The sequence below is a fragment of the Mastigoproctus giganteus genome, chromosome 5 (genome assembly GCF_048544385.1).
Source record: "Mastigoproctus giganteus isolate SK-2022 chromosome 5, ASM4854438v1, whole genome shotgun sequence".
NCBI classification, from domain to species: Eukaryota; Metazoa; Arthropoda; class Arachnida; order Uropygi; family Thelyphonidae; genus Mastigoproctus; species Mastigoproctus giganteus.
Window position 1 is genome coordinate 42809933 of NC_143579.1, and position 25012 is coordinate 42834944.

Below are 25012 nucleotides of genomic sequence, written 5' to 3' on the forward strand. Positions count from 1 at the left end.
TTTATCAAACTCTAACAGGGAGCTGAAAGATTTTGTAATAACTGAGAGCAAAGAGGAGGAGAAATTGTTGAAGTTAAACGTAAGAAAGGTACCTGAGGTGGATGGGATCTATACAGATATATTAAAGGAGGCAGCAAAGGAAGTAAGCAGGCTCTTAGCCATGATTATGAGGGCATCCTTAGACTCAGAGGACGTCCCCACAGACTGGAGAAGTGCAAATATATCCCCAATTCACAAAGGGGATCAAAAGATGACATGAGTAATTACAGGCCTGTTAGTTTAACTTCTGTTCCAGGGAAAATAATGAAATCACTGGTTAAAGAACCACTGCAGGATCATCTAGCAAGACTGCAGTTACAGTTCAGACACAGCATGGTTTTGTTAAGGGGAAGTCTTGTCTGACCAATTTGATTGGATACTATGACATGGCGACAAAGGAACTGGATACAAAAAATAATTTTGATATCATATACTTGGATTCTAGGAATGCAGTTCATACTGTTGCACGTGGAAGATTACTGTACAAATTGGAGCAGTATGGCATTAAGGGCAAGTTGCTGCTATGGATAAAGGGATGGTTGAGTAGGAGAAGACAGAGAGTGGTAATCAATGGACATTGCTCTTGGTGGACTAATGTTATTGGTGGAGACCCCAGGGTTTGGTGTTGGGTCTATTGTTGTTTTCTGTATTTATCAATGATATTTGATAAAGGTATATGGCTTAATGTCCAAGTTTGCAGACGATATGAAGGTTGGTTTTTTTTTTTTTTTTTTAATTTGATAGTTGTTGGCACATTGGCTTCTGTGGCCATAATGCACCTCCCAAGGTTTCTGCAGTACTTTGATCCAAGCCCGAGGCGGGATTCGAAACCGTGACCTTTGTGTTGCTAGGTAGGCACTTTACCCACCCGGCTGGCCCGGTCGGCATGAAGGTTGGTAGGGTTGTTAATGACAGTAAGGATAAGGACAGTATGCTACTGTAACAGGATCTGGAAAAGTTGAGCAGATGGGCTGAGAGGTGGCAACTGAAGTTTAACATTGACAAATGCAAAGTGCTGCATATGGGTAGCAGTAACCTCTGAGAAATGTACCAATTTTGTCGTACTACACTCAGGGTAGTGGAGAATGAAAAAGACTTTGCGGTAATTATGCAGTTAGATATGAAGTTTTCTGACCAGTGCAGACAGACTGCAAGAGTAGCTCATGGGGTTTTGTCAACGATATATAGGAATTTTGTCAGCAGGGATAAGGATGTGATTATCCCTTTGTTTAAGGCAATGGTCGGGCCACACCTTAGTGTGGCCTGACCATTGTAAGTATTGCCTACAGGTCTGGAAGCTTAATTTTAGGAAAGATGTGGAGTTGTTGGAACAAGTACAGAGAATGGCAGTGAGATTGGTGAGTGGAACAATGGGTTGCTATTATCAAGAAAGGCTTCAATTCTGTAAATTTCAGTCTGGAGTCGAGGCATCTGCGAAGTGATCTGATTGAGGTGTATAAGACCTTGAATGGTTTGAGCAAGCTCAATGTTGATGGGATTATTCCTCTTGCTCAGTTTCCCCAGCTGAGGGGGCATAAATTCAAATTGAGGAAAGACAGTTATAGAATAGATGAGCATAAATTTGTCTTTAGCAGCAGGGATAAGGATGTAAGCAGGGGTCGAGGTGTGGCGCCCACACCACATGGAGGAATGCCGCCCTCTATGTTACCAGGCAGTGCTTGGTGGTAGATGAGTCTCATCAACCGGTGCAATACCACCACTTTACTTATTGGAGGCTTGAAGTGGTGGAATCCATGTTTAGTCTCTGAGATAAGGTCTGGTCAATCCTTCCCCATCTCTTCCATCATGCAGTATGATTGATGAACATCTTGGCGAGATCCAATATTCCTTACATTTTGAGGGTACAGCTCTAAAACGGTGTTCACAGGCCGGCCGCTAGTTAGTACACCGGACTGAACCTATTGGTAACTCTCTAGGAGACTTCCGGATCAGCTAGTGTTTAATCTTGCTACCTCTACTCAGCCAGATAGACTGGAGGGAGTCCGAGTAGTGTGTGTGTGTGCGGGGAGCATTGTCGAGGCCACATTATGTCAAGGATCTGTGTATAGTCTTACCATGTGTGTATGCCATATCCAAAAATTTCATTACTTCATACAGCATGTCCCACTCACTTTTTCTTACTATTGAATACACCATGAATTGTCAAACTAATAGAGCAAGCTTATCTGCAAAAAGATCTAAACCTCCCAAGCACTTCCTAATTCATTTCACAAATATACGTGGTCTCAATTCTAATCTCAATGATGTCCATTTCCACTTGCAGTCTGCCATACCCCATGTACTTTTTCTGACAGAATCTCAGTTATCGGTTGATTCAACTACTGCTCATCTCAGAGGCCCAAATTATTTGCTGTATGATTCCTTTCGCCTCGAAGGTGGTACTTGTGCATATCTCCATTCTGATATTCCGTGTCAGAGACTTGGCAATTTGGAATCTCCTCTCTTTGATATTGTCTGGCTTAAAATCTCTCTACCTCATTGTATCAAATTCATCTGTTGTCTCTACCATTCTCCCAACTCTACTAATCACTTGGAGCTCTTTGACTTCCTCTCTTTGCAACTTGACTTTCTCCAGTCCAACTTTCCTAACAGTGAGGTAATTTTCCTTGGTGATTTTAACGTTCACAACTCCAGCTGGCTTCCGTTTTCTAGTCACACCGACCCAGCAGGTCGAGGTGCTGAGGCTTTTGCAGTTACCAATGACCTTGCTCAGATTGTTCATTTACCTATAAGAATACTGGACAGCCCTAACCATACAGCCAACACGCTTGATCTTTTTCTCACAAACAACCCTTCTAAGTACACTGTCGAAGTGAGAGGTCCTATAGGCACTTCAGGTCACAACTTGGTGATTGTCTCTTCTCCAATGGAGCCATTATCTCATGGCTATTCCCAACCTCATGTTGTTTGGCATTACAAGAATGCAAAATGGGATGACCCGCAATATTTCTTTTCTTCTTTTCCTTGGTCGGATTACTGTTTCAAAACTTCTGATGTCAACGTTTGCTCAGATCTTGTCAGTCAAATTATTCTTGCAGGAATGGAATCTTTTATCCAACACTCCACTTTAAAATCTCGTCCCAATGTTGAATATCGTAATTGGCTTGTTTCTAATTCTTCAGTTTCATTTTCTGCCTACACCAAAGCTCGCAACAATTGTAAAGCAGTTATTAATCAGTCCAAACTAGAGTTTGAACAGGCTAAGAGTAGAAAACTTGCTTCTTGTCCTAATGGTAGCCGAGCATTCTGGTCTCTTGCCAAAGCTATTGGCCGCAACTTTTGCCCATCTCTGCTCCCACCTCTGTTCAAACCAGATGGTTCTGTTGTCACTTCAACCAAAGATAAAGCTGACCTGCTAGCATCCCATTTTTCTTCCAACTCATGTATTAATGATCTTGGTAAAACACCTCCCACCATTCCCAACACACTCCATTCAATGCCTCTTGTGGTCTTCCGTCAAAAGGATGTCAGAAGGATTTTGATGAATCTTGATGCTAAGAAAGCTCCAGTTCAACCTTTCTAAAACTCAGTCTTGTTTTATATCTCGCAAAAAGGATTCTTCTACTCCCATACTTATCTTTAGTGGCACTTCGATTTCTAGGCAAAATGATATATCTCTTTTGAGGATAACCCTGACTTCTAATCTCTCTTGGCACAAGCACATTATAAATATTGCTTCCTCTTCATCTAAAAAACTTGGTTTTCTCTTTCGCTCTCTGCGTTACTTTTCTTCCAAACAGCTGCTCACTCTGTATAAATCACAAATCCATCCTACCATGGAATATTGTTCTCACATCTGGGGTGGTGTTCCCAAAACCTCTCTCAGGCTTCTTGATTCCATTCAGAAGAGGACAGTTAGGTTAATTAATGATTCATCTCTAACAGAGTCTCTCCACTCGCTGTCTCATAGACGTTTCTGCTGCATGCCTCTTCTACAGATATTTACATGGGCACTGTTCTTCTGAATTGGCTTCTATAATTCCCACTCTCTCTTTTAAAATAGTCCGAACACGTGCCGCCACCAGCCAACATCCATTTACTGTCCAACTTCAAACTCACAGAACCAACTTTTCATCTCTCTCGTTTATTCATTCAACTGCCGTTTTTTGGAACAACCTTCCTTCGTACGTATTTCCTGAAAATTACAGTCTACAGAAGTTCAGGTCCAATATCAATAAATATCATCTTTCGTCTTCTCAACCTCCAACCCAAGCGCAGTACTAAGTACTGTAGGTTCTAATACCTCTCGTGTTTGGTGTTAAAAAAATAAAAATAAATAAAATAAACTTCCATCTGTTATTGTGGAAGTTAGCAGCTTAAATAAATTCGAGGCTGAACTAGACAAACTTTTAGAGTGAATGGATAGGTGAAATGGGAAGGGTTTTTTTTTTTTGGCTGATGCTACATAAGCTTGCTTTCATGCATCATATGCCTCTGGTAATGCTAATTACTGCCATTATGAGCATATGCAAACATTATTGTTGCAGGTAATACAACAGAACAGTGTCATATCTACTTCTTAAACTGTAGTAAGATAAAGTATATGTATTATGGGCAGTGGTGAGCTGTGAATATTTTGACAATGGGCTTGCACTTTTGCTGACTTTTTGATATGAAACATCCTTTGGGGGGGGGGGGGTACCTACCGAGTAAATCTGATCGGTCACGGAAGTGATGTCACCCATGGCGTCTGCCAGAGGTGCTTCCCACGTTGAGACCACTAGTCTGTGTAGGACACTCACTAGTAGTATGATAAGATTAGAGCGTGATGCATTTTTCCTGACCAGTACAATATCTCAAGTTCTAACTTTTTGGAATTTTTTAATAGTATGATGTCACAACCGTGTGACGTCATATAGTGACGCAAAGGATGTTTCACATAAAACCATCTACCGTGCGTGCTCGACAGACGTGCAATTTTTTTATTCTTTTTTTTACAACTAGGGAAATATAATGGATACATTTTTTTCATGATAAAATTTTAATATTGCGAATAAAAAATAACAAAAATATTTCCCATATTACAAATAACAAATTATCACAAACATTCTAGAATATAAAAACAAATATTACATAAAAAAGAAACTGTTCTAGAAAAGGTACACAAAAATTACAGATTACATGAAAAAAATATTGCACAAATATTCAAGAAAATTTTCTTCTAAAAATTGCCATATGAAATTTACTTCTTTATTAATATTGACATAACGATCTGGATCAAATTGAAGCAATGGTTTTCCATTTAGATGTATGGTCATCATAATCTGTAACGTGTTTAATTTTCAACATTATTCGTTCATTTATTCATTCATTCACACGATATTATTCATTACGCTGAAAGCACGCTCAGTTTCAGCACTGCTAATCGCAATAGTTTCAAAGATATTTCTGGCTTTCTTAATTGTAAAGGGAATTTCACTCAATTTTAAAAATAAACTGTTTTCGACCAAATCTCTAAAATCATTAATTTTTTCAGAAAGCAAATTTCTTATTCGGCTTTCAGTCTTGCCACCAAGACGAAAGTTCTTTTAAATTCCACGATTTCTGGTAGAATATGTTTAATATTTTTTTCAATGGTATGATTATTTTCTTTATTTAATTTAAAATCACCCTGTTGCATTAATAACTTTTCACGAGGTAATTTTACTGTTCTTACTTTCGATTTTGATTCCTTCGAATTCTTTCCACTTCAACATGCTCTCAATTTTAGTTCATATTTTCCTTCAGAATTTTTTCAAATTAGCAATAGCATTGATAGTTAAAATAATTAATTTATCTGCTTTTGTCATAGTGAATCTGTAAAGCTTCTGAAATGTAAGATGATTTTCTTACATTTCTGCAATTTCTTACCCATTTAGCACGAATGATCGACATCCTGCAGGATGTCGATCATTCGTGCTAAATGGGTAAGAAATTCCAGATTTAAAAGTCGCTTTAACAATCCCGAATAGTTAACTTCTGATTCAAAATGTTTGCACAATGCAGGATAATTCCCTTAACCCGCAATTACCATTCGCAAGCCACAACTGCTCTTCGTAGCCCGAACACATGACCGATCTTTGTAGTTTCCACATCAAGTTCTTTAGCAATCGTCCTTAATTCGCACTAGTTTTTTGGAGATTGGTAATAGTTTTTTTTTTTTTTTAATTACAGGTGACCCCCGCTTAACGCTGATCATTCGTTCCGGAAAAACAGAGCGCTAAGTGAATCCGCGCTAAACGAGCGCCGCTTTCCCATAAGGTAACATATGTATTTGTGAGCTGCGGTCGGTGCCATATGATATTTCCTAATCAATAATAAACGGTAATGAAAAGATGCACAAATGTCGGTCAAAATATTTAATATTCAAATATTTGCACATATAAAATATTCTGCATTATATACGTATAATTATGTGGTAACTACTTGCGTCTCAAAAGTAAACAAAATTCCAATTAAAATAATGAATTTAATTGATTTAATTTAATGGATGAATTTAATCATGAAAAATGTGTGGATTTTGAGTTGAACTTTGGCCCTTTTCCAAATAAACTAAAAGGGGTATTAATTTTAAATGGCCCGCAGCGTTACCACCCAACAATAAAGTCAACCGATCCTTCGCCGCTTTGAAACTTGGCATGTTTTTTGTTCTTTCAATATGAAACTTCTTTTAGGCATTCGTTTCCACAAAAGTCCTGCTTCATCTATGTTAAAAACTTGTTGAGAAGTATAAAACATAATACCCCTCTTCAATAATTTTAACAAGTTCTTTTTTTGAAAGTTTCGGCTCCTTAATCTGCACTAGCGGCTTCTCCCGGGATTTTAAATCTATTCTACCAGTTTTAAATGGTTCCACATTTTTTTTTAGGCGAGTTTTCTTCAGATCATCGTATTGGCTAATCTCTTTCTCTCTCTCTCTTTCTTTTTTTAATATTTAACTTAACTGAATTCTGCATTGGAATATTATCTTCAAAAAAATTAGTCTTTCCATTTCAATCCGAATAGCCGGCCTAGTCCTAGTTGCTTGCAGTGGAACAGCTGTCTTTCCCGCTGCTAAAATTAATTCTTTATTTTTTCATAATTGTTCTTACAGTTAAATTTGCGAGTCCTAAATTATGGCACACATCCACTTGTCGTTGACCAGAATCGATTCGCTTAAAAACGTCTAATTTAATTTTCAAATTCAGTCTTTTTCTTACATTTATAGTCTTCGTACTGCGCCCAGACGTTATTGCTTTTTCATTCCTGTCGGTCATTATTAGCTCTTCGAAAATATAACTGCGTTGGTTGAATTAATTATGATACAATGTTCAAGTAAACTGTCCGTTACGCACGATGTCTAATACTGTACTGAGTGATGACTAACTAGACTTCGGATAAATGCATATAACGCAAATATTACAAGCAATATATTTGATCATTTTTTAAAATGTTGATCTCGGAACTACGTAACAAGTGACTGTACTTAAATTAGCGTGAGAGAAAATTTCACTGAGCGTGGGAAAATTGCTCAAGTCGGCGTGGGAAACGTTTTAATGCTGTTTTGCTATTCAATTTCAAGCTATCGACTCCATCAAATGAAACGATTTCGTTAAATATGCCAAAAATGTAATCTGTAAAAGAGCGTTATAGTGATCTGTGACAGCGTTATAGTAAGATACGGGTTATAATATAAGAACAGCGTTATAGCGAATCAGCGTAAAGCGAACCGCGTTATAACGGGTGCCTGCTGTATTGCCTGTATGCCATTATATTTTAGAACATTTTCTACACAGTGAAAGGCTCGAAAAAGTTTCAAAATCTGCCAACATTTCATCTTCGTAAAGTTTATATAATATCTTAGTTGCCTCAATCCCCCCCCCCCCACACATGTTGTTACTGTCACTAGTTTGAATACTGTGCAAAATATTGGAATCACTCAGATATTCAACTTCTGTGACCATGTAAACATAGACAGGAGAAATTTATTGGAAGGCGGGGATCACTCACTTCTCCGAAAAACATACACCTGTTTGTCGGAGTAAAGGGGAACCACAACACAGGTTGACCAGAGGCTATTATCCGTGTCGGGAATTTTCTTAATCCTCTGACTGGCTATGGAAAGCATATTGACTAGCGCAACTTCTTGGAATGTGGCTGCATAAGTTTTATGATTACCACTAATGTTGTGGAATGGTAATCCCTTTCACCCTTAATTTGCTCTTTCTGATTACCTAAAGGCCAGAGGTGAGAACAATGCATACAAAGCTGTCTCTCCTAATATGTTCGTTACATGAAAATTATTTTCATTCTACGGAAACTACTGTATTTTAAATGTAATTACCAAGGGGAATTTAAAAAAATTCGGTATAAAAAAGTTGGTTAAACAGAGGTCCGACTGTAATTAAATCAAAAATTAAGCAATTTTAAAATACATAACCGATCGATTGCACCATTAAAATGCTGGGAAGGGGTTCCCGCTCGCCCCACTGTAGTTTCGGCTCTGGATACTCAATAATTGCATTCAGGATTTCATTTGTAAAATAAATGATCATCTCAACAATGGGCTCGCAAATTTTCAAAAAAAATAATAATGGGCTCTCGCAAGCCCACTATAGCTCACCACTGATTATGGGTAAACAAAAATGTTTACCCATAGTATTTTGTGTACTATGGGTAAACACAAAAACCTGTATATGTAGAAATTGTGACATGATGTCATATTTTAAGAATTATTTTTGAAATATGCACATAAAAATTTACTGTAAACAATTGACGGCTGATATCTTAGGATTTAAAAATCATGTTGGTCAGTGTTACTGGAGACATATAATTAACCATAACCTCAGATCATTATAGGTCTTTGTAATTAGTAATTATTTAAAGTCTTACCGTTATGTAGACTTGTCATAAAATGGCAGAGAAAACATTTCATAATGTGATTATATAACTTTTTGAATTTATCTTCACACACACACACACATTAACACTAACAATTCTCATTTTTATATAATGATTTTTTGAAGAAAAATTTTCCTAATCTGTCAATTAAAAAAGACTGACCTGGGCCAACATGCATGAAAGTTGAGCTAAAGAAGATTGGAGAAAAGTCTTCTTTTCTGATAAAAGCCATTTGAACATGACAGTGAGATGTACACATGTAAGAAGGTAATGCAACTTCCATGTGTGTATGCTAAGCATATGCAGCAAACTTAAACACCCTTTAAAAAATGTTTTCTGGTTGTTTTTCATATCAAGATACTGGAGTCCTTGTACCTATAGATGGGATGACAAATATACCAATAAATACAGTTAGCAAAAAAATGCTGTTTTTCATCAGGACCTTGCTTCTTGCTATTTATCCAAAAAAAGTCATGCAGTATTTTAGAGGAAACAATATAAAGTGCATAGAATGACCTGGAAATTCCCCTGTCTTTAATCCCATTGAAAATCTGTAGGCTCTCTGTCAGGATAGGCTCAAAAAATTGGTCTGTTCATCAAAAGAGAAGATAATTTGTGTAATAAAAGTATGGTTCCATGATATAAATACATGAAACCTGTAAAAATCTGACTGATTCCATTCCCAAACATGTAGGGCACCTCTGTAGCCAGGTGGGAAGGAGCAGCAGTGTGTAGCACACCTTCTTGATTAGACCGGGGTTCGAGCCCATCATCACCAAATACGGAGGATGCGGAAAGGTCAGGGAATGACCACTGCATATTCCCGGAGCAATATGGCCTTAGTTGCTAATGCTCCTAAAAACCAAATAACAACAACAACCACCCAAACATGTAAAGGTGGTTATAAGGGCTAAAGGAGATCATATTAAAAACTTTTATTTCTTTGTTTTTTTTTTACTTGAATTTTGAAATCTCTCTCCCCTTCGCTCCCTCTCCCCCCACATTATTTGCAATAATATTTTATTTTTGGCAGAGATTAAGTGAAAAGCTGATATTTAGATTGTGAAACTAGTGTGGAAGGGTGGTGCATAAGCCATCATTGTTTAACACCTTCTTGAGGCAGATAATACCACTTTAAAGGAGTCAGAAACATTATCAGAACAAATCATTGCATCATATTATTATATTGATATTTTTCTATAAAAAACATTTCTTAATCTTTGTACATTGTACTTAGAAATACATACATCTGCTTGTGATTTAGAATAGTCAATTTTTTAATCACCCATGTACTTTACTGTACATGGGTGATACAAAATATAATATTTAAATAATACAATATTTATGATAATGTACATCACTGTACATTATTTAAATATTATATATTTTGTATTATGTAATTTTCTTTCTGTTAACCTTGATTATCATGAAACAGATGTGGTTAGATTATGGAAAACAAAAATGTGCTTTTTAGGAGAAGTATATTGAACTGTGTATTTTGATGTTGACATTAATATGCCTCTACTTATATTTATTGTATATAAAAAGTGAAGTGATTTTTAAATTTTTTCTCCAGTTGGTCAACAGCAACCATGCACCATACTTTCATCTTTTAAATCTCTTTGCTTATGGCACCTACAGCACTTATTTAGGTAAGTGTTATTTAAATAGTATATTTTCTGCAAACAAAATTGTACCTTTAAAAGATTGTAAAAATGTTGTAGAATACACAGCAGTGGGTGTCTCTATCATTCAAGTTTAACAGCCCTATATAATATGATGTATTTAGTTTTATATTATTAGTCATTAACATTATGAGTTGTGGTTAAAATGATTTTGTGAATAATATTTTAGCTCCTATAGTTTATTGACCCACAGGAAGAAAAGTACTTTTACTATAGAAATATTAAAACTAGTTTGGGAACTGGGAGCAATATTCCCATTTACTTGTATTCCCACTTGTATACAATATTCCCATATACTTGTATGTAATGAGATAATGGGAAAGTGTGTGTGTGTGCCAAAAACAAATTTTCAAATACTTTATTTACTGCTGTTAATGCATTATTTATTTAAAGTATACATTACTCTATTTTATATACACAGTTATATTTAAATATATCACATGAAAACGGCGTTTAATGTATTGTGTTATACAATAAACAGAAGTATATTGTGTTGTGCAATGATAATCCGGGAGTTACAACTCTTGATAAGGTTTTATCTTAAAATATGCAACATTCATAAATAGGCCAATTGCTTCCCGCCACCTCTCCCAAAAGGTTCCAGATTTTTTAAATTTGTATTTTTGGAACATATTGTATGATGAAATTGAAGTATTGGAGATAAATATCAGATTTAGCATTTTCTTTGGTAGGTGAAACTGCTGGAAATTTATATAAAAGCATTGCAAATTTATATAAAATACTGTACATTATTTGAATATTATGTATGCTTTAAATAAATAATTGTTTAAGCTATGTCATTCATTTGAGTTTTTCCTTTCAAATGGCAATGATTTTTGGAGTTGCTGATCAAAAGTTTTTAAAATCAAGATCTGAGGTCATAAATTAAATTTGTGGTGTTGAAAATTCTTGTTCATAAGATCAAAAGTTCATAAATCAGATGTTCGTGTATTTGGAGATTACAATACTATAAACTTGTTTATAGCACATCATAAAAAATGAGTTTTAAAAGGGTAGCATTTATAATTTAATTTATGCTGTACTCTAAACACAACACCCATTGAGGTGTGGTGGCAGATATCTCATAAGCTTGGTTACCATTTTTAGGAAGCATGACTGTAGCCAAGTGGTTATATATACAATTTACATAGTTATTCATGCTGAAATATTTGAATCCATGTGATACTGCAAAATAAGATAATGTTCTTGTACTCTCAATGTTATAAATGCTTCTGACACTATGTAGCTGTTTTGAAGCATAAACAGCATTTATTTATGAATTAGTATATTGTAACTTATTCTCTTTTACTTAGGAAGATGTTTAATTACCCTGGTGGTGGTAGTTGTCAAACATTGTTTTCAAGGTGACCCTTGAAAACAATGTTCCCACATCAACTGTTAATCGGTGATTAAAAATCTAAAGTTCTTCTACCTTCCAAAATATAGTCAAACTTTTATTGCAGTAGTTTCTGAAGTGATTTTTTTATAGTTTTCATACAGAAAATGTGCACAGAACCTGTCATGTAATCCGCCACCATTATTCAAGTGAAAAGCAGCACCAATTTAGCTTTTTACTTGAATTATATCAGACAAGTGTTGATGCTGCATTTGTTTCTAGTTTCAGGTTACTTGTTTTTATTCTCTAACTAGTGAGTTCAATAAATATCTTCAGTTTTACTCTAGTTGTTTTTGAAAGATTTCTTATTATTTTTACATATTAAATATGAAACCAAAAAAAAATATCTTCTCAATATGGATGCCACTCTGTGGGAAGCAACATATGCAATTTCACCCACTGTGAAGCATGCTAAATTCGAAATACATTTTGAAATAAACCTGAAAATGGAAGTAACTAATAATATCGAATATATATATATATATATATATATATAATATGTTTTTTTTTAATATTTTTAATCATATTTATATACATATTAAACTGAAATATATGTGCATGCACATGTTTGAAAATTTTCACACTTAATGATCTTTTAAAGTGGAAAATGGAAGGGTCTAAGAGACTGATGTTTCTATTTTATATTCAAAATGTTTCTTATGAACTTTTCTGCAAAATTAATGTTTTTTATGAAAATAAAAGGTGTACAATGCATATCTTGTCTTAAATTTTTAAATTTTTATTAAAACTTAAAACTTATTTAGAATTAAGTATTACAATCCACTAAGAAAAGATGAAATGTTGCAATGCTTAAGCATAATTCAAAAAATCCAAAATATTTTCCAGAAATTTAAAGAAAGTTGGACACCTGTCAAGTGATCTGCAAACATTTTTGCTACAGTTTGGGTTGGCTGCTGTAAAGTAGTTGTGGACTACTCTTGTCCTCTTATGGCTATCCTAGCACATAAGCCTTCCACGACAGTATAGTCATTTTACTGCCTAGTACTTATTAGAGTTTCATTGCCTATCACAATGCGGTTAGCTGATATTAGCTGGAGCAGCAGAGTTTCCCTGTGAGTTTTTCTAGGTTTTTCAGCCACATAACATGCAAATTGGCCCATGAATACAGACTTCTACAGACATAATATGCATTGGTGCCATATGGTCTAAGTCAATGGTCAACAACCAGAACATAAACATCAAATAAATTTATTTATTTATACTTTCTACATATGCTCCAGATTGCTGATTAATAACTTTAATTGTTTCACCACCTTTACCAATAACTAGGCTGTACTTGTTAGCTGGAAACAGGAAAATTAACCTCTTGCATATCTTCTCCAAGAACAAATTCAGACTGCTAGCAATATTCTTCAAGAACTTATTCAAAGTGTGATGAAAAGAGACCAATCTATGGGAAAAGGATTTGATGATGGCCTGGTCATCCAGAATTTAGTACTCCTGGTGGACCTGGAAGGAGAAGAGGTGGTGGTGGAGCTGGAGCAGATGGGGAAGATATGCAGGAAGTTCATTTTTCTGTTTCAGCTAATAAGTGTGGCCTAGTTATTGGTAAAGGTAGTGAAACAATTTATGTATACTTTATAGGTAGGACAAGGAATGAACAAAGTCCTTACACTATGTTACAGATCTCAACTTGATATTAGTGCCATAGTGTAAAGGTTTTGGCCTCTCCTTGTGCTGTCTATAAAATTTGGATGTATGCTCCTCCATTTAAAATATAAAAAAAGTAGTCATTAAGTTTTATATTGTAATTCTTGAGACTAAAATTAATAATATTAATTTCAGAGAGTAAAAATCAGCTGCCAGTGTTAACCCCAGCCATGGTAACAAAATTAAGGCATCTTACAATAGTCTCTTTAGCAACTAAGACAAAGGTAGGAGTTTAATTTTTTCATATATTTCATGCTAATGTCTTTCTTAAGATTTATTTATTTATCAGTAAATTCAGAAGGTAGATCTTCAGTAAGTGTAGCAGACAAAAAAAAAAAAAAAAAAAAGAAAAAGATCAATTTTCTAAAACAAAAAAAATTTAAGAGTTATTGGGACAGCAGATAGCAACAGTTATAATATGATATAGCATTTTCATATTGAAAGCATAATGCGTTTAATATACAGGAATTCCCTGACTTACATAATTAACTCGACTTTATGTAAGTTTTTTCCAGCCAGTACAAACTGAAAAAAATATGGAAATGTATTTTCACATGTAGAGATAAATGGAGGTATTGTGAAAATATTGTAATGTGAACCACAATAACATATTGTGGTTTATTTTATTATTTTTTTTTTTTTGTAATTCATTCCAAGTCCTTGGAAGTTGAAAATTTCGCTATATTATTAAGCTATTTATCTCTCTAAAAGGTCGTATTTATAATGGAAATTGCATGACACTTTCATCGTTATCATATGTTCCCATTATAAGAAGCAATTTTGAACACCTTTGTGGCACGTTTCTGAAGGTCACGACTAAAAAACAATAAAAACAATTTGCACTTTCCGATTTATTGGGCTTTTCTGTTTGAATGCCTTTGTGATATTTTTCTAAAGCACGTTTCTGAAGGTCACAACTAAAAAACAAAAACAATTTGCAATTTCTGGTTTATTGGACTTTTCTGTTAGCACTATCTTTATTATAAACGGGTAGTAAACTCAATCTTATTGCATTTGCGATAATCCCGATAACTGGAATTCTGTGGATTTTTACGTTACGATATTATGGTGAAACGAGTTCCCCTTCACTGAAATCTTCAATCATATAAAAAACAAATTTTCAGAAACTTCTCTTCATTTCATCTACATATTACAATGATGAAAGGAAAGGGACCAATGGAAAGTGCAAGTGCTGGCAGTGCCAGGAAACAAAAAAAAAAATGATTTAGAAATGAAGATGAAAATGATTAAGAAGTACAAAGCAGGACAAAGTTTATCATCTATTGCAAGGGAATTAGGCCTCGCTGCTTCAGCATTGAATACTATTTTAAAGGACAGTGTGCGTATAAAAGAACGTGTCAAATAATCAATGCACTTAAGATCAACAGTGATCATAAAACAATGTTCAGGTGCTATATTGAAGATGGAACAGCTATTAATAATATGGATGTAAAATCAGATTCAGAAGCGAGTGCCCATGAGTCCAATGGCCGAAACAGAAATAGCAGGAGAAAAAGAAAGAGAAAAAGAAAAGTGAGAGAGAAGGAGAGACAAGCAAAAGCAAGAAGTATTTACAGCGAACCCCATCATCATCACTACCCTAACACCTACTTGTACCTGCACTTCCTGAGCAATAAGCTCCACGCTTTATACCTCTATCCTATCAATTTTAATCTTTTGATCCTTAGTCATATTCTCCATATGATAAATCAAACATTGAGGTTATGTTACCACCCCTGCCCCAAAGAGGATGATCTCCACTATCTAGAACTCGATTAAACTTTAAACTTCAAAGGCAAACTGCTATGAATTGTGATTCTTGTTCCAGCCAAATTAAAAACTTGAAACATTAAAATTCATCAACATATTTTTGTATTTTATACTTTTTACAACATTTTCTTTTTATACAACTATAAACTCTAAAATCAATATAAAATACAGCAAACCCCAACCCAAGTTCATGGTAAGCAACGGGTGGTTTAATAGGTTCAAGCATAGCACTGGTTTTCAAAACATTAAAGTATGTGGTGAAGTCGTGAGTGCTGATTCTGCAGCTGCAGAGAAATTTTGTGATGTGTTAGAAAAAATTATTGATAAAAGTGGCTATTAAATACAGCAAATTTTTTATGTTGACAACACTGCTCTGTATTGGAAAAAAATGCCGGATCGAACATACATTGCCAAAGAGAAAAGACAATGCCAGGTTTCAAGGCTTCAAAAGATAGGGCCACACTCTTGCTTGGGACTAATGCAGCGGGAGATTACAGATTAATACCACCACTTGTGTACCATTCTTGAAATCCTTGTGAATTTAAGGGCATCAATAAAGCCACCCTACCTGTGCATTTTCGATCGAACCAGAGAGCATAGATAACAATATCTCTCTCTGAGGATTGGTTTAAATGCTGTTTCTTTCCTGGGGTTGAAAAATATTGTAAAGACAGCGACGTTCCTTTCAAGATTCTGCTTCTATTAGATAATGCCCCTGGACATCTTATGCATCTAGATGATTTCAATTGGAACATGTATATTATTTTTTTTCTACCGCCAAACACGACTTCACTCATCCAACCTATGAATCAGGGTGTTATTTTGAATTTAAAAGCATACTATTTACACACATTTGCTCAGACATTGTCTGCAGTAGACGGTGAGAAAAATTTTATGTTAAGAGACTTTTGGAAATCTTACAATATTTACCACGCCATCTTAAACATTAATAAGGCCTGGGCGGAAATTACTAAAAGTTGTTTAAATGGTGCATGAGAGAAAATATGCCCACGGCACATAAAAGGCTTCGAAGGGTTTGAAAAAGACAAATCATATGAAGAGGTTACAGATAAGATTGTAAAGGTTGCAGAGCTACTTCAGTTGGAGGTTGTTGCCAAAGATGTGGACGAGTTAGGAAGAAGAGAAGGTATTATCTTACGAAGAACTTATTGACTTGCAGGCAGCAATAGTGAAAGAAGAAAATGCTGACAAAGCTTAAGATGAACCAAATGAGGAGCCGAAACGCTTTATCATCAGAGGGATGGCAGTGGCATTTCGTGAAATTGCATCGGCAATGGCGAGGTTTGAGAAAATGGATCCTAACAGCGAACGATTCTTAAAAGTGAACAGAGGGGCGAATGATATGCTTGCTTGTTACAAAGAAATCTACGATGAAAAGAAAAAAGCCACTGTCCACTCGTACATTAATATGTTCTTTCGTAAGGTTGAGTGGCCGACCCCTTCTAATCCTCCACAGCGGCATACTTATCAACTGAAGATGTCAATTCTGGCAATGATGCTTGAGAGGTAAAACTTACTGACGTTATTCCTGTCTCCTCTCTTTTTTTTTGTAATTGTATGATTTTGAAATTTTTTAAATTGTACACTTTTATAATTTTTATCCGCATGAGATAAAAAATTGAATAAATACAATAAATAATTCTATTCACATGTTTTATCGAACATTTCTTTTTTTTTGATTCAGTAAGTTCACCAAGCTCAGTTGTGAGTGCTGCACAAGCATGGGGGAAATTCCGGCTTATGTAGAGTTCCGCGGAATGCAACCCTTACGTTAATCAGGGAGTGGCTGTACTGGGAAAACTAGACCAATGCCATTTGTTTTAATATGAACTCTGCTGATTTAATCATTCCCATCTGGACTAACAGGTGATATTAAAGGAAACAAATTTTTTGGTGTGCAAATTCTGACAATACAGTATTATATTATCTCTGTTTTATAATAAATGAATATTAATACAGAGAAGACAAATGTGACCAGATTCAACTCCAATTACTAAATGATAAAATGTACAAAATGATTTTATTAAAATTAATAAAATTCCTTCAAGATAATGAAAGAATTTATAATATAATTATCACTTCTTTCACTTAACCAGTTCACCAAATTAACTGACATTCCCTCTTTAATATATCTGCATGGTTTCCCCTTGGAAATCAAGCACCTTCACTAACTTTTGGTTGAAGATAAAAATCTGTATATTTTTATACCGTACTAAATATAGACAAATTTTTACTTGGTGTGGTTTTTGAAATTATTTTTGTGTTTTTTCCAGAGTTATTGCATGTGAGAACTGCTCAGTGTCTCATCAAAAGTAGTGCAATATCAATGAAAAAGTCTTTTTCATTGATATTGCACTACTTCAGTTGCGAGTTAATTTTACAAGCTTAGAATTATACATTTTTTTGTAATTTAAATTTTCCTTCCTTTCACACTGTGTAGTTATTTAAAAAAAATGGAAAATTGACCTTTTGTAGATTTTATTTTTTTGAAAGTGGAACACTAGTGCAACTTGTTGTGAATGCAGTTTGTTATTATTTAATTAAAAAAAAAAAAAAAAACGAAGAGAAAAGGCTATTCTCTTTATAGATAATGCTCCTTCACATTCCAGTTGTGAGGAAGTTAAAAGAGGAAACATGAAGGCTATGTTTTTACCACCGAATGTCACATCCTTGATCCAGGCTGTGGATCAAGGGAGTTCTAGAATGTTTAAAGAGATAATACAGACAAAAGTTTGAGTTCAATTTTGATAAAAATAGAAGACATTAATGTATGTCTTAAAATGGAATTGTTAAAAGTTATCGATTTTACAGATGTTTACAATATAGTACTAGCATGGAATGAAATTCCAAGTGCAACATTTACTAAATCCCAGAAAAAACAATTTGGGCAGAGGTTGACAGTGCTAATGAAAGGTGCTATTAAAGATTTCAGGCAAATTGAAGGTTCTGAAGATTTACAAGAAGACACAAAACATATTAATCATGGAAGCTACTAGGCTTTACATACCAACTAAGGAATATTGTTCAAGGTTTAGACCTAAATGGATGTCAGATGAACTAATGAGACATTTGGCAGAGAAGAAAAATGCATGGGATACATAAATCAATGGGTGACATGGAAGTCTATGATAGATAAGCTGGTCTGTAACCAAGTCACAAAGGAGGTTAGACAGGCAAAGGCAGATTATGAGAAATCTTTGGCAAAGGATGCAGAGGAAAAACAGCAAATAGTTCCTTTACCTATGTAAACTCTATAAGGAAAAGAATAAATCAAATTGGTCCACTGGATATCGATGGTTCAACTGTTGATGATCCTGCTCAGGTGGCTAACAAACTAAATGGGTACTTTGCAGCTACATTCACACATGAGTTATTCAGGGAGGGGAATGCCAGAGGTGAATTAAACTCCGACAGTGAGCTAGATGATTTTGTAATAACTGAGAGGAAAGTGGAGGAGAAATTGTTGAAGATAAACATAAGAAAGGCACCCGGGGTGGATGGGATCTATCCAGTTATATTAAAGGAGGCAGCAAAGGAAGTAAGCAAACCCTTAGCCATAATTATGAGAGTTTCCTTGGACTCAGGAGCAATATCCATGGACTGGAGATGTGCAAATTGTGACCCCAATTCACAAAGGAGGATCAAAGGGTGACACAAGTAATTATAGGCCTGTTAGTTTAACTTCTGTTCCAGGAAAATTAATTGAGGCACTGGTTAAAGAAGCACTGCAGGATCATCTAGACAAGACTTCATTTATAGCTTGGACACAGCATGGTTTTGTTAAGGGGAAGTCTTGCCTGACCAATTTGATTGGATACTATGATGTGGTCACAAAGGAACTGGATGCAGGGTATAACTTTGATATTATATATTTGGATCTTAGAAAGGCTTTTGATACTGTTTCACATGGAAGACTGCTGAACAAATTGGAGCAGTGTGGCATTGGAGGCAAATTGCTGCTGTGGATAAAGGGATGGTTGAGTCAGAGAAGACAGAGAGTGGTAATCAATGGACACTGCTCTTCGTGGACTAATGTTATTAGAGGAGTCCCTCAGGGTTCAGTATTGGGTCCATTGTTTACTGTATTTATAAATGATATTGATGATGGTATATCAAGCTTAATGTCCAAGTTTGCAGACGATACGAAGGTTGGTAGGGTTGTTAAGGACACTAATGACAGTACGCTGCTGCATCAGGATCTAGAAAAGTTGAGCAGGTGGGCTGAGAGGTGGTAAATGAAGTTTAACATTGACAAATGTAAAGTACTACATATGGGAAACAGCAACCCCAGAGCAATGTATCAACTCTGTGGTACTACATTGACAGTGGTAGAGAATGAAAAGGACCTGGGGGTAATTGTGCAGGCAGATATGAAGTTCTCTGAGCAGTGCAGACAGGCTGCAAGAATAGCTCATGGTGTCTTGTTAATGATATACAGGAATTTTTCTAGCAGGGATAAGGAGGTGATTATTCCCTTGTATAAGGCAATGGTTAGGCCACACCTTGAGTACTGTATACAGGTCTGGAGCCTCATTTCAAGAAGGATGTAGAGCTGCTGGAACGAGTACAGAGAAGGGCAACAAGGTTAGTGAATGGTACAAAGGGTTGCTCTTACGAAGAAAGGCTTAAGTTTTGCAAGTTATAGTGTCTGGAGACTAGGCACCGGCGAGGTGATCTGATAGAGGTTTATAAAGCCTTGAATGGTTTGAGCATGCTCAATGCTGATGGGATTCTTCCTTTTGATCGGAATAATCATCTAAGAGGGCATAAATTCGAATTGAGGAAAGACAGTTAAAGGATAGATGTGTGGGAGTTTGCCTTTAGCCAGCACATAGTTGATTGGTGGAACAGACTTCCGTCTTTTTTGTGGAAGTTGATAGTCTAAATAAATTTAAGGCTGAGCTGGACAGGTATTTGGAATGAATGGAGGGGTGAAATGGGAGCGGGTTTTTTTTTTTTTTTCTCTTGGCTGAAGCTGTATAAGCTTGCTTTCTTGCATCGTGCACCTCTACTAATGCTAATGCTAATGCTAACAGTGGATTCATAATGAAAATTTTTGAGAATGAAGTTATGAATGATGCAGAAATCAATTGCCAGATGGCAATTGATTGTGCTTCCAGAGTGAAAATTGTACATTGTGCAATTTCCACTCTGGCAACTGCACACAGTGTGTCTGACAGGTGCATAATATTCTAGAGATCTGCTCTGTTAAACCTGGATAGTATGCACAAGTTGTGTCAAAGGTAAAAGGTCTCAATAGGTACAAACCTGTACCTATTGAGAGTACAGGATATGAGATTAAATGTTTGTATTGTGGGGAGTGCTGTGTTGGAGAGATAGAATGCTGGTTTAAAGATCATATGGGGGAACATATAGTGCAATAATACCACAGACTATGGCAGATCTGCTGTGGCCGAACACTTGTGGGAGGAGAACCACCAAATTGTTTTCAGGCAATGCATTATCTTTGATTGTGTGGATGGGTATTGGAAATGGCTTGTGAGTTTGCCGATTTGTTCTTTTGAACATAATACCATCAACAGAGATAGGGGATTTCATATTTATCCCCTATTTGAAACCGTAATTCTTGGATGGGATGAACACAATCAGCATTTAGTTTACTCAACTCATTTTAAAGGAGAACGTCATTCAGGTCTCCTTGCAATACTTCATTTCTAGATACTGCACTTTACAAAACTGATGTTTTCCTGGGGTGAGCCCCCAAGCCTTCTGTGCCCCTGACTAATCTTGTTTCTTTTCTCTGTGATCTTTCCACCAGATCCGTGTCTTTCCTAAAATGAAGTTTCAAGACCTGTATGCAGCATTCAAGGTGCAGTCTGACCATTGCCCTATACAATGGGATAATCAACTTTGTCCCTGCTCGTGCAAAGCCTCTCTATATATATATATATCACTGACAGAACCCCATGAGCTGTTCTGGTAGCCTGTCTGTACTACTTAAGAGAACTACACATTAGACTGTACAGTTATCCCTAGGGGTTCTTCTATCTTAACTACCTTGAATTCAACTCTCCAAATGCTATGTTATTCTGGGATTGCTGTTACCTAAATGCAGTTCCTTGCATTTATCATCGCTAAACTTCAATTGTCATTTTTCAGCTCATCTGTCCGGGTTATCTAAAAAGCCACTTGTTGAAATGGCATACCCTGATTACTCTCGATAAGTACCCAACCCCCTTTGTATCATCAGAAAACTTAGACATGAAACACCAATATCATGTTAATAAATATTAAAAACAGTAGACTCCAAAATCAAATTGTGTAGGCTCCACTACAGTAATGTTTTACACCACAATTTTACACCAAATTGTGTAGACTCCACTACATTAATGTTTGGAATTCTGTTTGCTCACAACTTTGTAAACATGATTTTTTTTTTTTTTTTTTTTTTGTGAGGTGGCAAAGCAGTGCCACTAATTTGAAAAATGATTGTGAGTGCTCATTGTGAATCTGATCTTATATTAAGACATGCAGCAATGAGGACATGTGGTGATAAGTATGATGGTCATTTTTGTTTTTTGAAAATGAGAATTTGCCTTGTTTATCAATTACCATTGTAGAGTTTTGTATAAATCCCTTTTGTTTTTATAAAGTTATGTATGAGGCAGTCCATTCTAAATTTCACAATAAACAATCTTCTATTTTTGTGTTTATTTTTTATTTTTTTGGTATTCTTCAGTGCATTCCATATTCTAAATTACTTAAAGAACTAGACCTGAGGAACTTAAGAGAGTTAGAAGATCTTATCATTGAAGTAATATATGCTGATGTAGTTCGTGGAAAATTGGATCAAAAAAATAACCAATTAGAAGTGGATTATACTATTGGAAGAGATATAAGGTCTGAAGATATTAATACTATTGTTTCTGTATTACAGGAATGGTAAGTAGTTTCACGTTTCAGTGTAAATGTTGAAAGACATTCTTTGGATAGCTTGTTTAACTTTGAAACTGTTATCTTTTCTCCTTTATACATTATGGCCCTGGTAGCCTATATATTGTAAATCCTTTACAGACAATAACATCAAAATGTCTCACACACACACACACACACACACACACACACACACACACACACACACACACAGCAATAGCAATCTAAATAACGTATTTGTGGAGAGCTCTCCAACACTGAATTTCTCATGAACTTCAAAGCACCACAGTAGGGAACTCTCTCCATATTTATTAAAGTGCACAATATCATGGTTACAATGTGATTATTGTATGGTTTCAGTTTTAGTTTCACAAGAGTAGTAGCATTCCCTATTATTGTCTTTTCTGTTCTTGGGTACTTGTCAGGTTTTGTTAAGATGCTTTAAGTATGATTCTCCTGATTATTTATTCTTGAAAAAGTTGTTGGAAACATGGCTTACCCAAGGAGCAATTTCATTTCTGTGGGTATTGTTTTCTCTAAATGTTCTGACCAAGATGCCTATCCTTGAATTTAAAAAAAAAAAAAAAAAATCCGTTTCACATGTGTAGACTATCAGAAAGATGCTATTTCAATCATTATTGCAATTTGAAGATACTATTGAATATAAATTGGAGTGTATTAGCCAGTGGTCATGGAGTCCATAGAATTTTAAAGTACATATAGAATATCTAAAATTCTTCCCCACCTCCTCATTTTTCTTTGCAGATATAGAATGTGAGCATATTTCCCAGCATTGTTAACATAATTTCAGCTTTGTTCATAACAAAATGTCTTTGATACAAACAAAGTTCTGGTACAGATTTCCTGAAGAAGAAATATATGCAGAAACACCTACCATCACCTCATATTTTGCTTGTTTTAATAGATACATTGCATATAGGATTTCTTGTAATAAAGACTTACATATTTTTATACCATTTTAATTCAATGTTAGTTTGGTAAATAATATTTTGCATTAGTATTAGAATGGTTAAATGATACAAGAAAGCAAACCTTTTCTGCCTGTCAGGAAAAAACAATTCCAATCACTCACACTTTCCCCATCACTAAAAAGTGACTATCCAATTCCTCTTTCAATTTAACCAAACTTTTTCATGAAAAAGTGGTTAAAATCAAAGAGGAATTGGATAGTTACTTGACCTACATGGCAAATAATTTATTCCAGTGATCTGTATCATGCTACTCAAGGGAAAACTTATGAGATCCAGTCTCCATTACTCCCTAAGATATTATATTTGTGGCCCTTAGTTCTTGTCACATTAAAAATGTGCCTCCCTCATTTTTTTTTAAAAATTATTTCCCTATTGTTTATTTTTTTTATTGATTCTGAAAGGGAACAGTAAAATAATTATAAATAATATAATTCAGGATGAATATATATGTTATACATCTCAATCAGGTCTCCTTATACAGGTCGACCATCACTAATCCAGCAGTGTTGGGACCTGTGGGGTGCTGGATTAGTGAGTTTGCTGGATCACCGGTGGTTATTTTAGCACATACAGTTTACCCAACAGCTAATCATCTCCTCCTACCTTTAACACGTTGACTGCCAAGCCAGTTTAAGAAAAAAATTCCCCAGGGGCCAAAAAATAATTTGCAAATAATTTGATTAGTAATTCTAAAATAAATATTGTAATGTCAGTGTTGTCATTTTTTTGCTTAAAATATAAAAAAAAAAAGCGACTTTTTTTATGTTGCATATATGTGACCGATGTGGCCCAGTAGGTTACTTTATTTCTTGAGAAGCTATGTTGGCCACATAAGTATGACACTATTACGGCATACTTATGAAGGTTGTTTGTGATCAGTTTATTGCACACGTGGTGAGCGCTGCAATAAAACTAATTCCAATAAAATAAATTCAAACGTCGCAATAAGTTTATCAGTATAAAACAAGTTCGTTAGCTCGCTGTATTATCCATCATATTGTGTTGTGTTTTTCCACAAGTTTGTACAAGTGTGCTGTAAACAAAAAAAAAAAAAATCTCAAAGGAATGGCTAAAAGAAAATTACTAAAATAAGAGGACCTGAGAGAAATTGCTGGAATTTACAATTTAAGTAGAGTTAAACTTCTCATAGGACACACTGCTGCCGAGTTTTTTCAGTTCAACTTTATCTGTTATGGGCAATGTACTGTGTTTGTGCTTTACGCCTTGAGAGGCACTTCCTTTATGTATTAGAACCATGGCTGAGGCTAAATGTGAGCAGGTTATAATAATAATAAATGCAGAAAAACAAGTGGGAATGGCTTTCCAGTGTTTACGAGTTCACGCCAACAGCTGATGCTGCAACCGTCACCAAAACAGTAGCGGCAGGTCTATGCGCTGACCCAGGAAATTTGAAATTATGTCCGAATTAGCGATAGAACCGGATTACCAGTAACCAGATTAGTGATGATCAACCTGTATATACTTTATATACTTCAGTCAGGTCTTTCCCCACTTTCAGAGATATCTAGATGCCAAGCTTAGCAGTCTGCATTAAAGCTGTTCTTCATATGAACATTGCTTAGCACCCGTCACTAGCTAGGTTGCGTTTCTTCAGTGTGACCTCCAGATCTGAACACAATATTCTAAATGCAGTCTCACTATCA

At 35.4% G+C, this 25012-nt stretch overlaps 1 protein-coding gene across 2 annotated transcripts in view; it reads left to right on the forward strand.

Annotated features, from left to right (window-relative positions):
• CSN7 (COP9 signalosome subunit 7) overlaps positions 1-25012 on the forward strand; it is an 81081-nt gene that overhangs the window by 26188 nt on the left and 29881 nt on the right. For both annotated transcript variants that reach the window (XM_090373158.1, XM_090373157.1), the window contains exons 3-5: positions 10496-10571; positions 13807-13895; positions 22163-22365. In XM_090373158.1, the coding sequence (XP_090229284.1) occupies positions 10496-10571; positions 13807-13895; positions 22163-22365 (368 nt within the window). The remainder of the gene's footprint in view (positions 1-10495; positions 10572-13806; positions 13896-22162; positions 22366-25012) is intronic.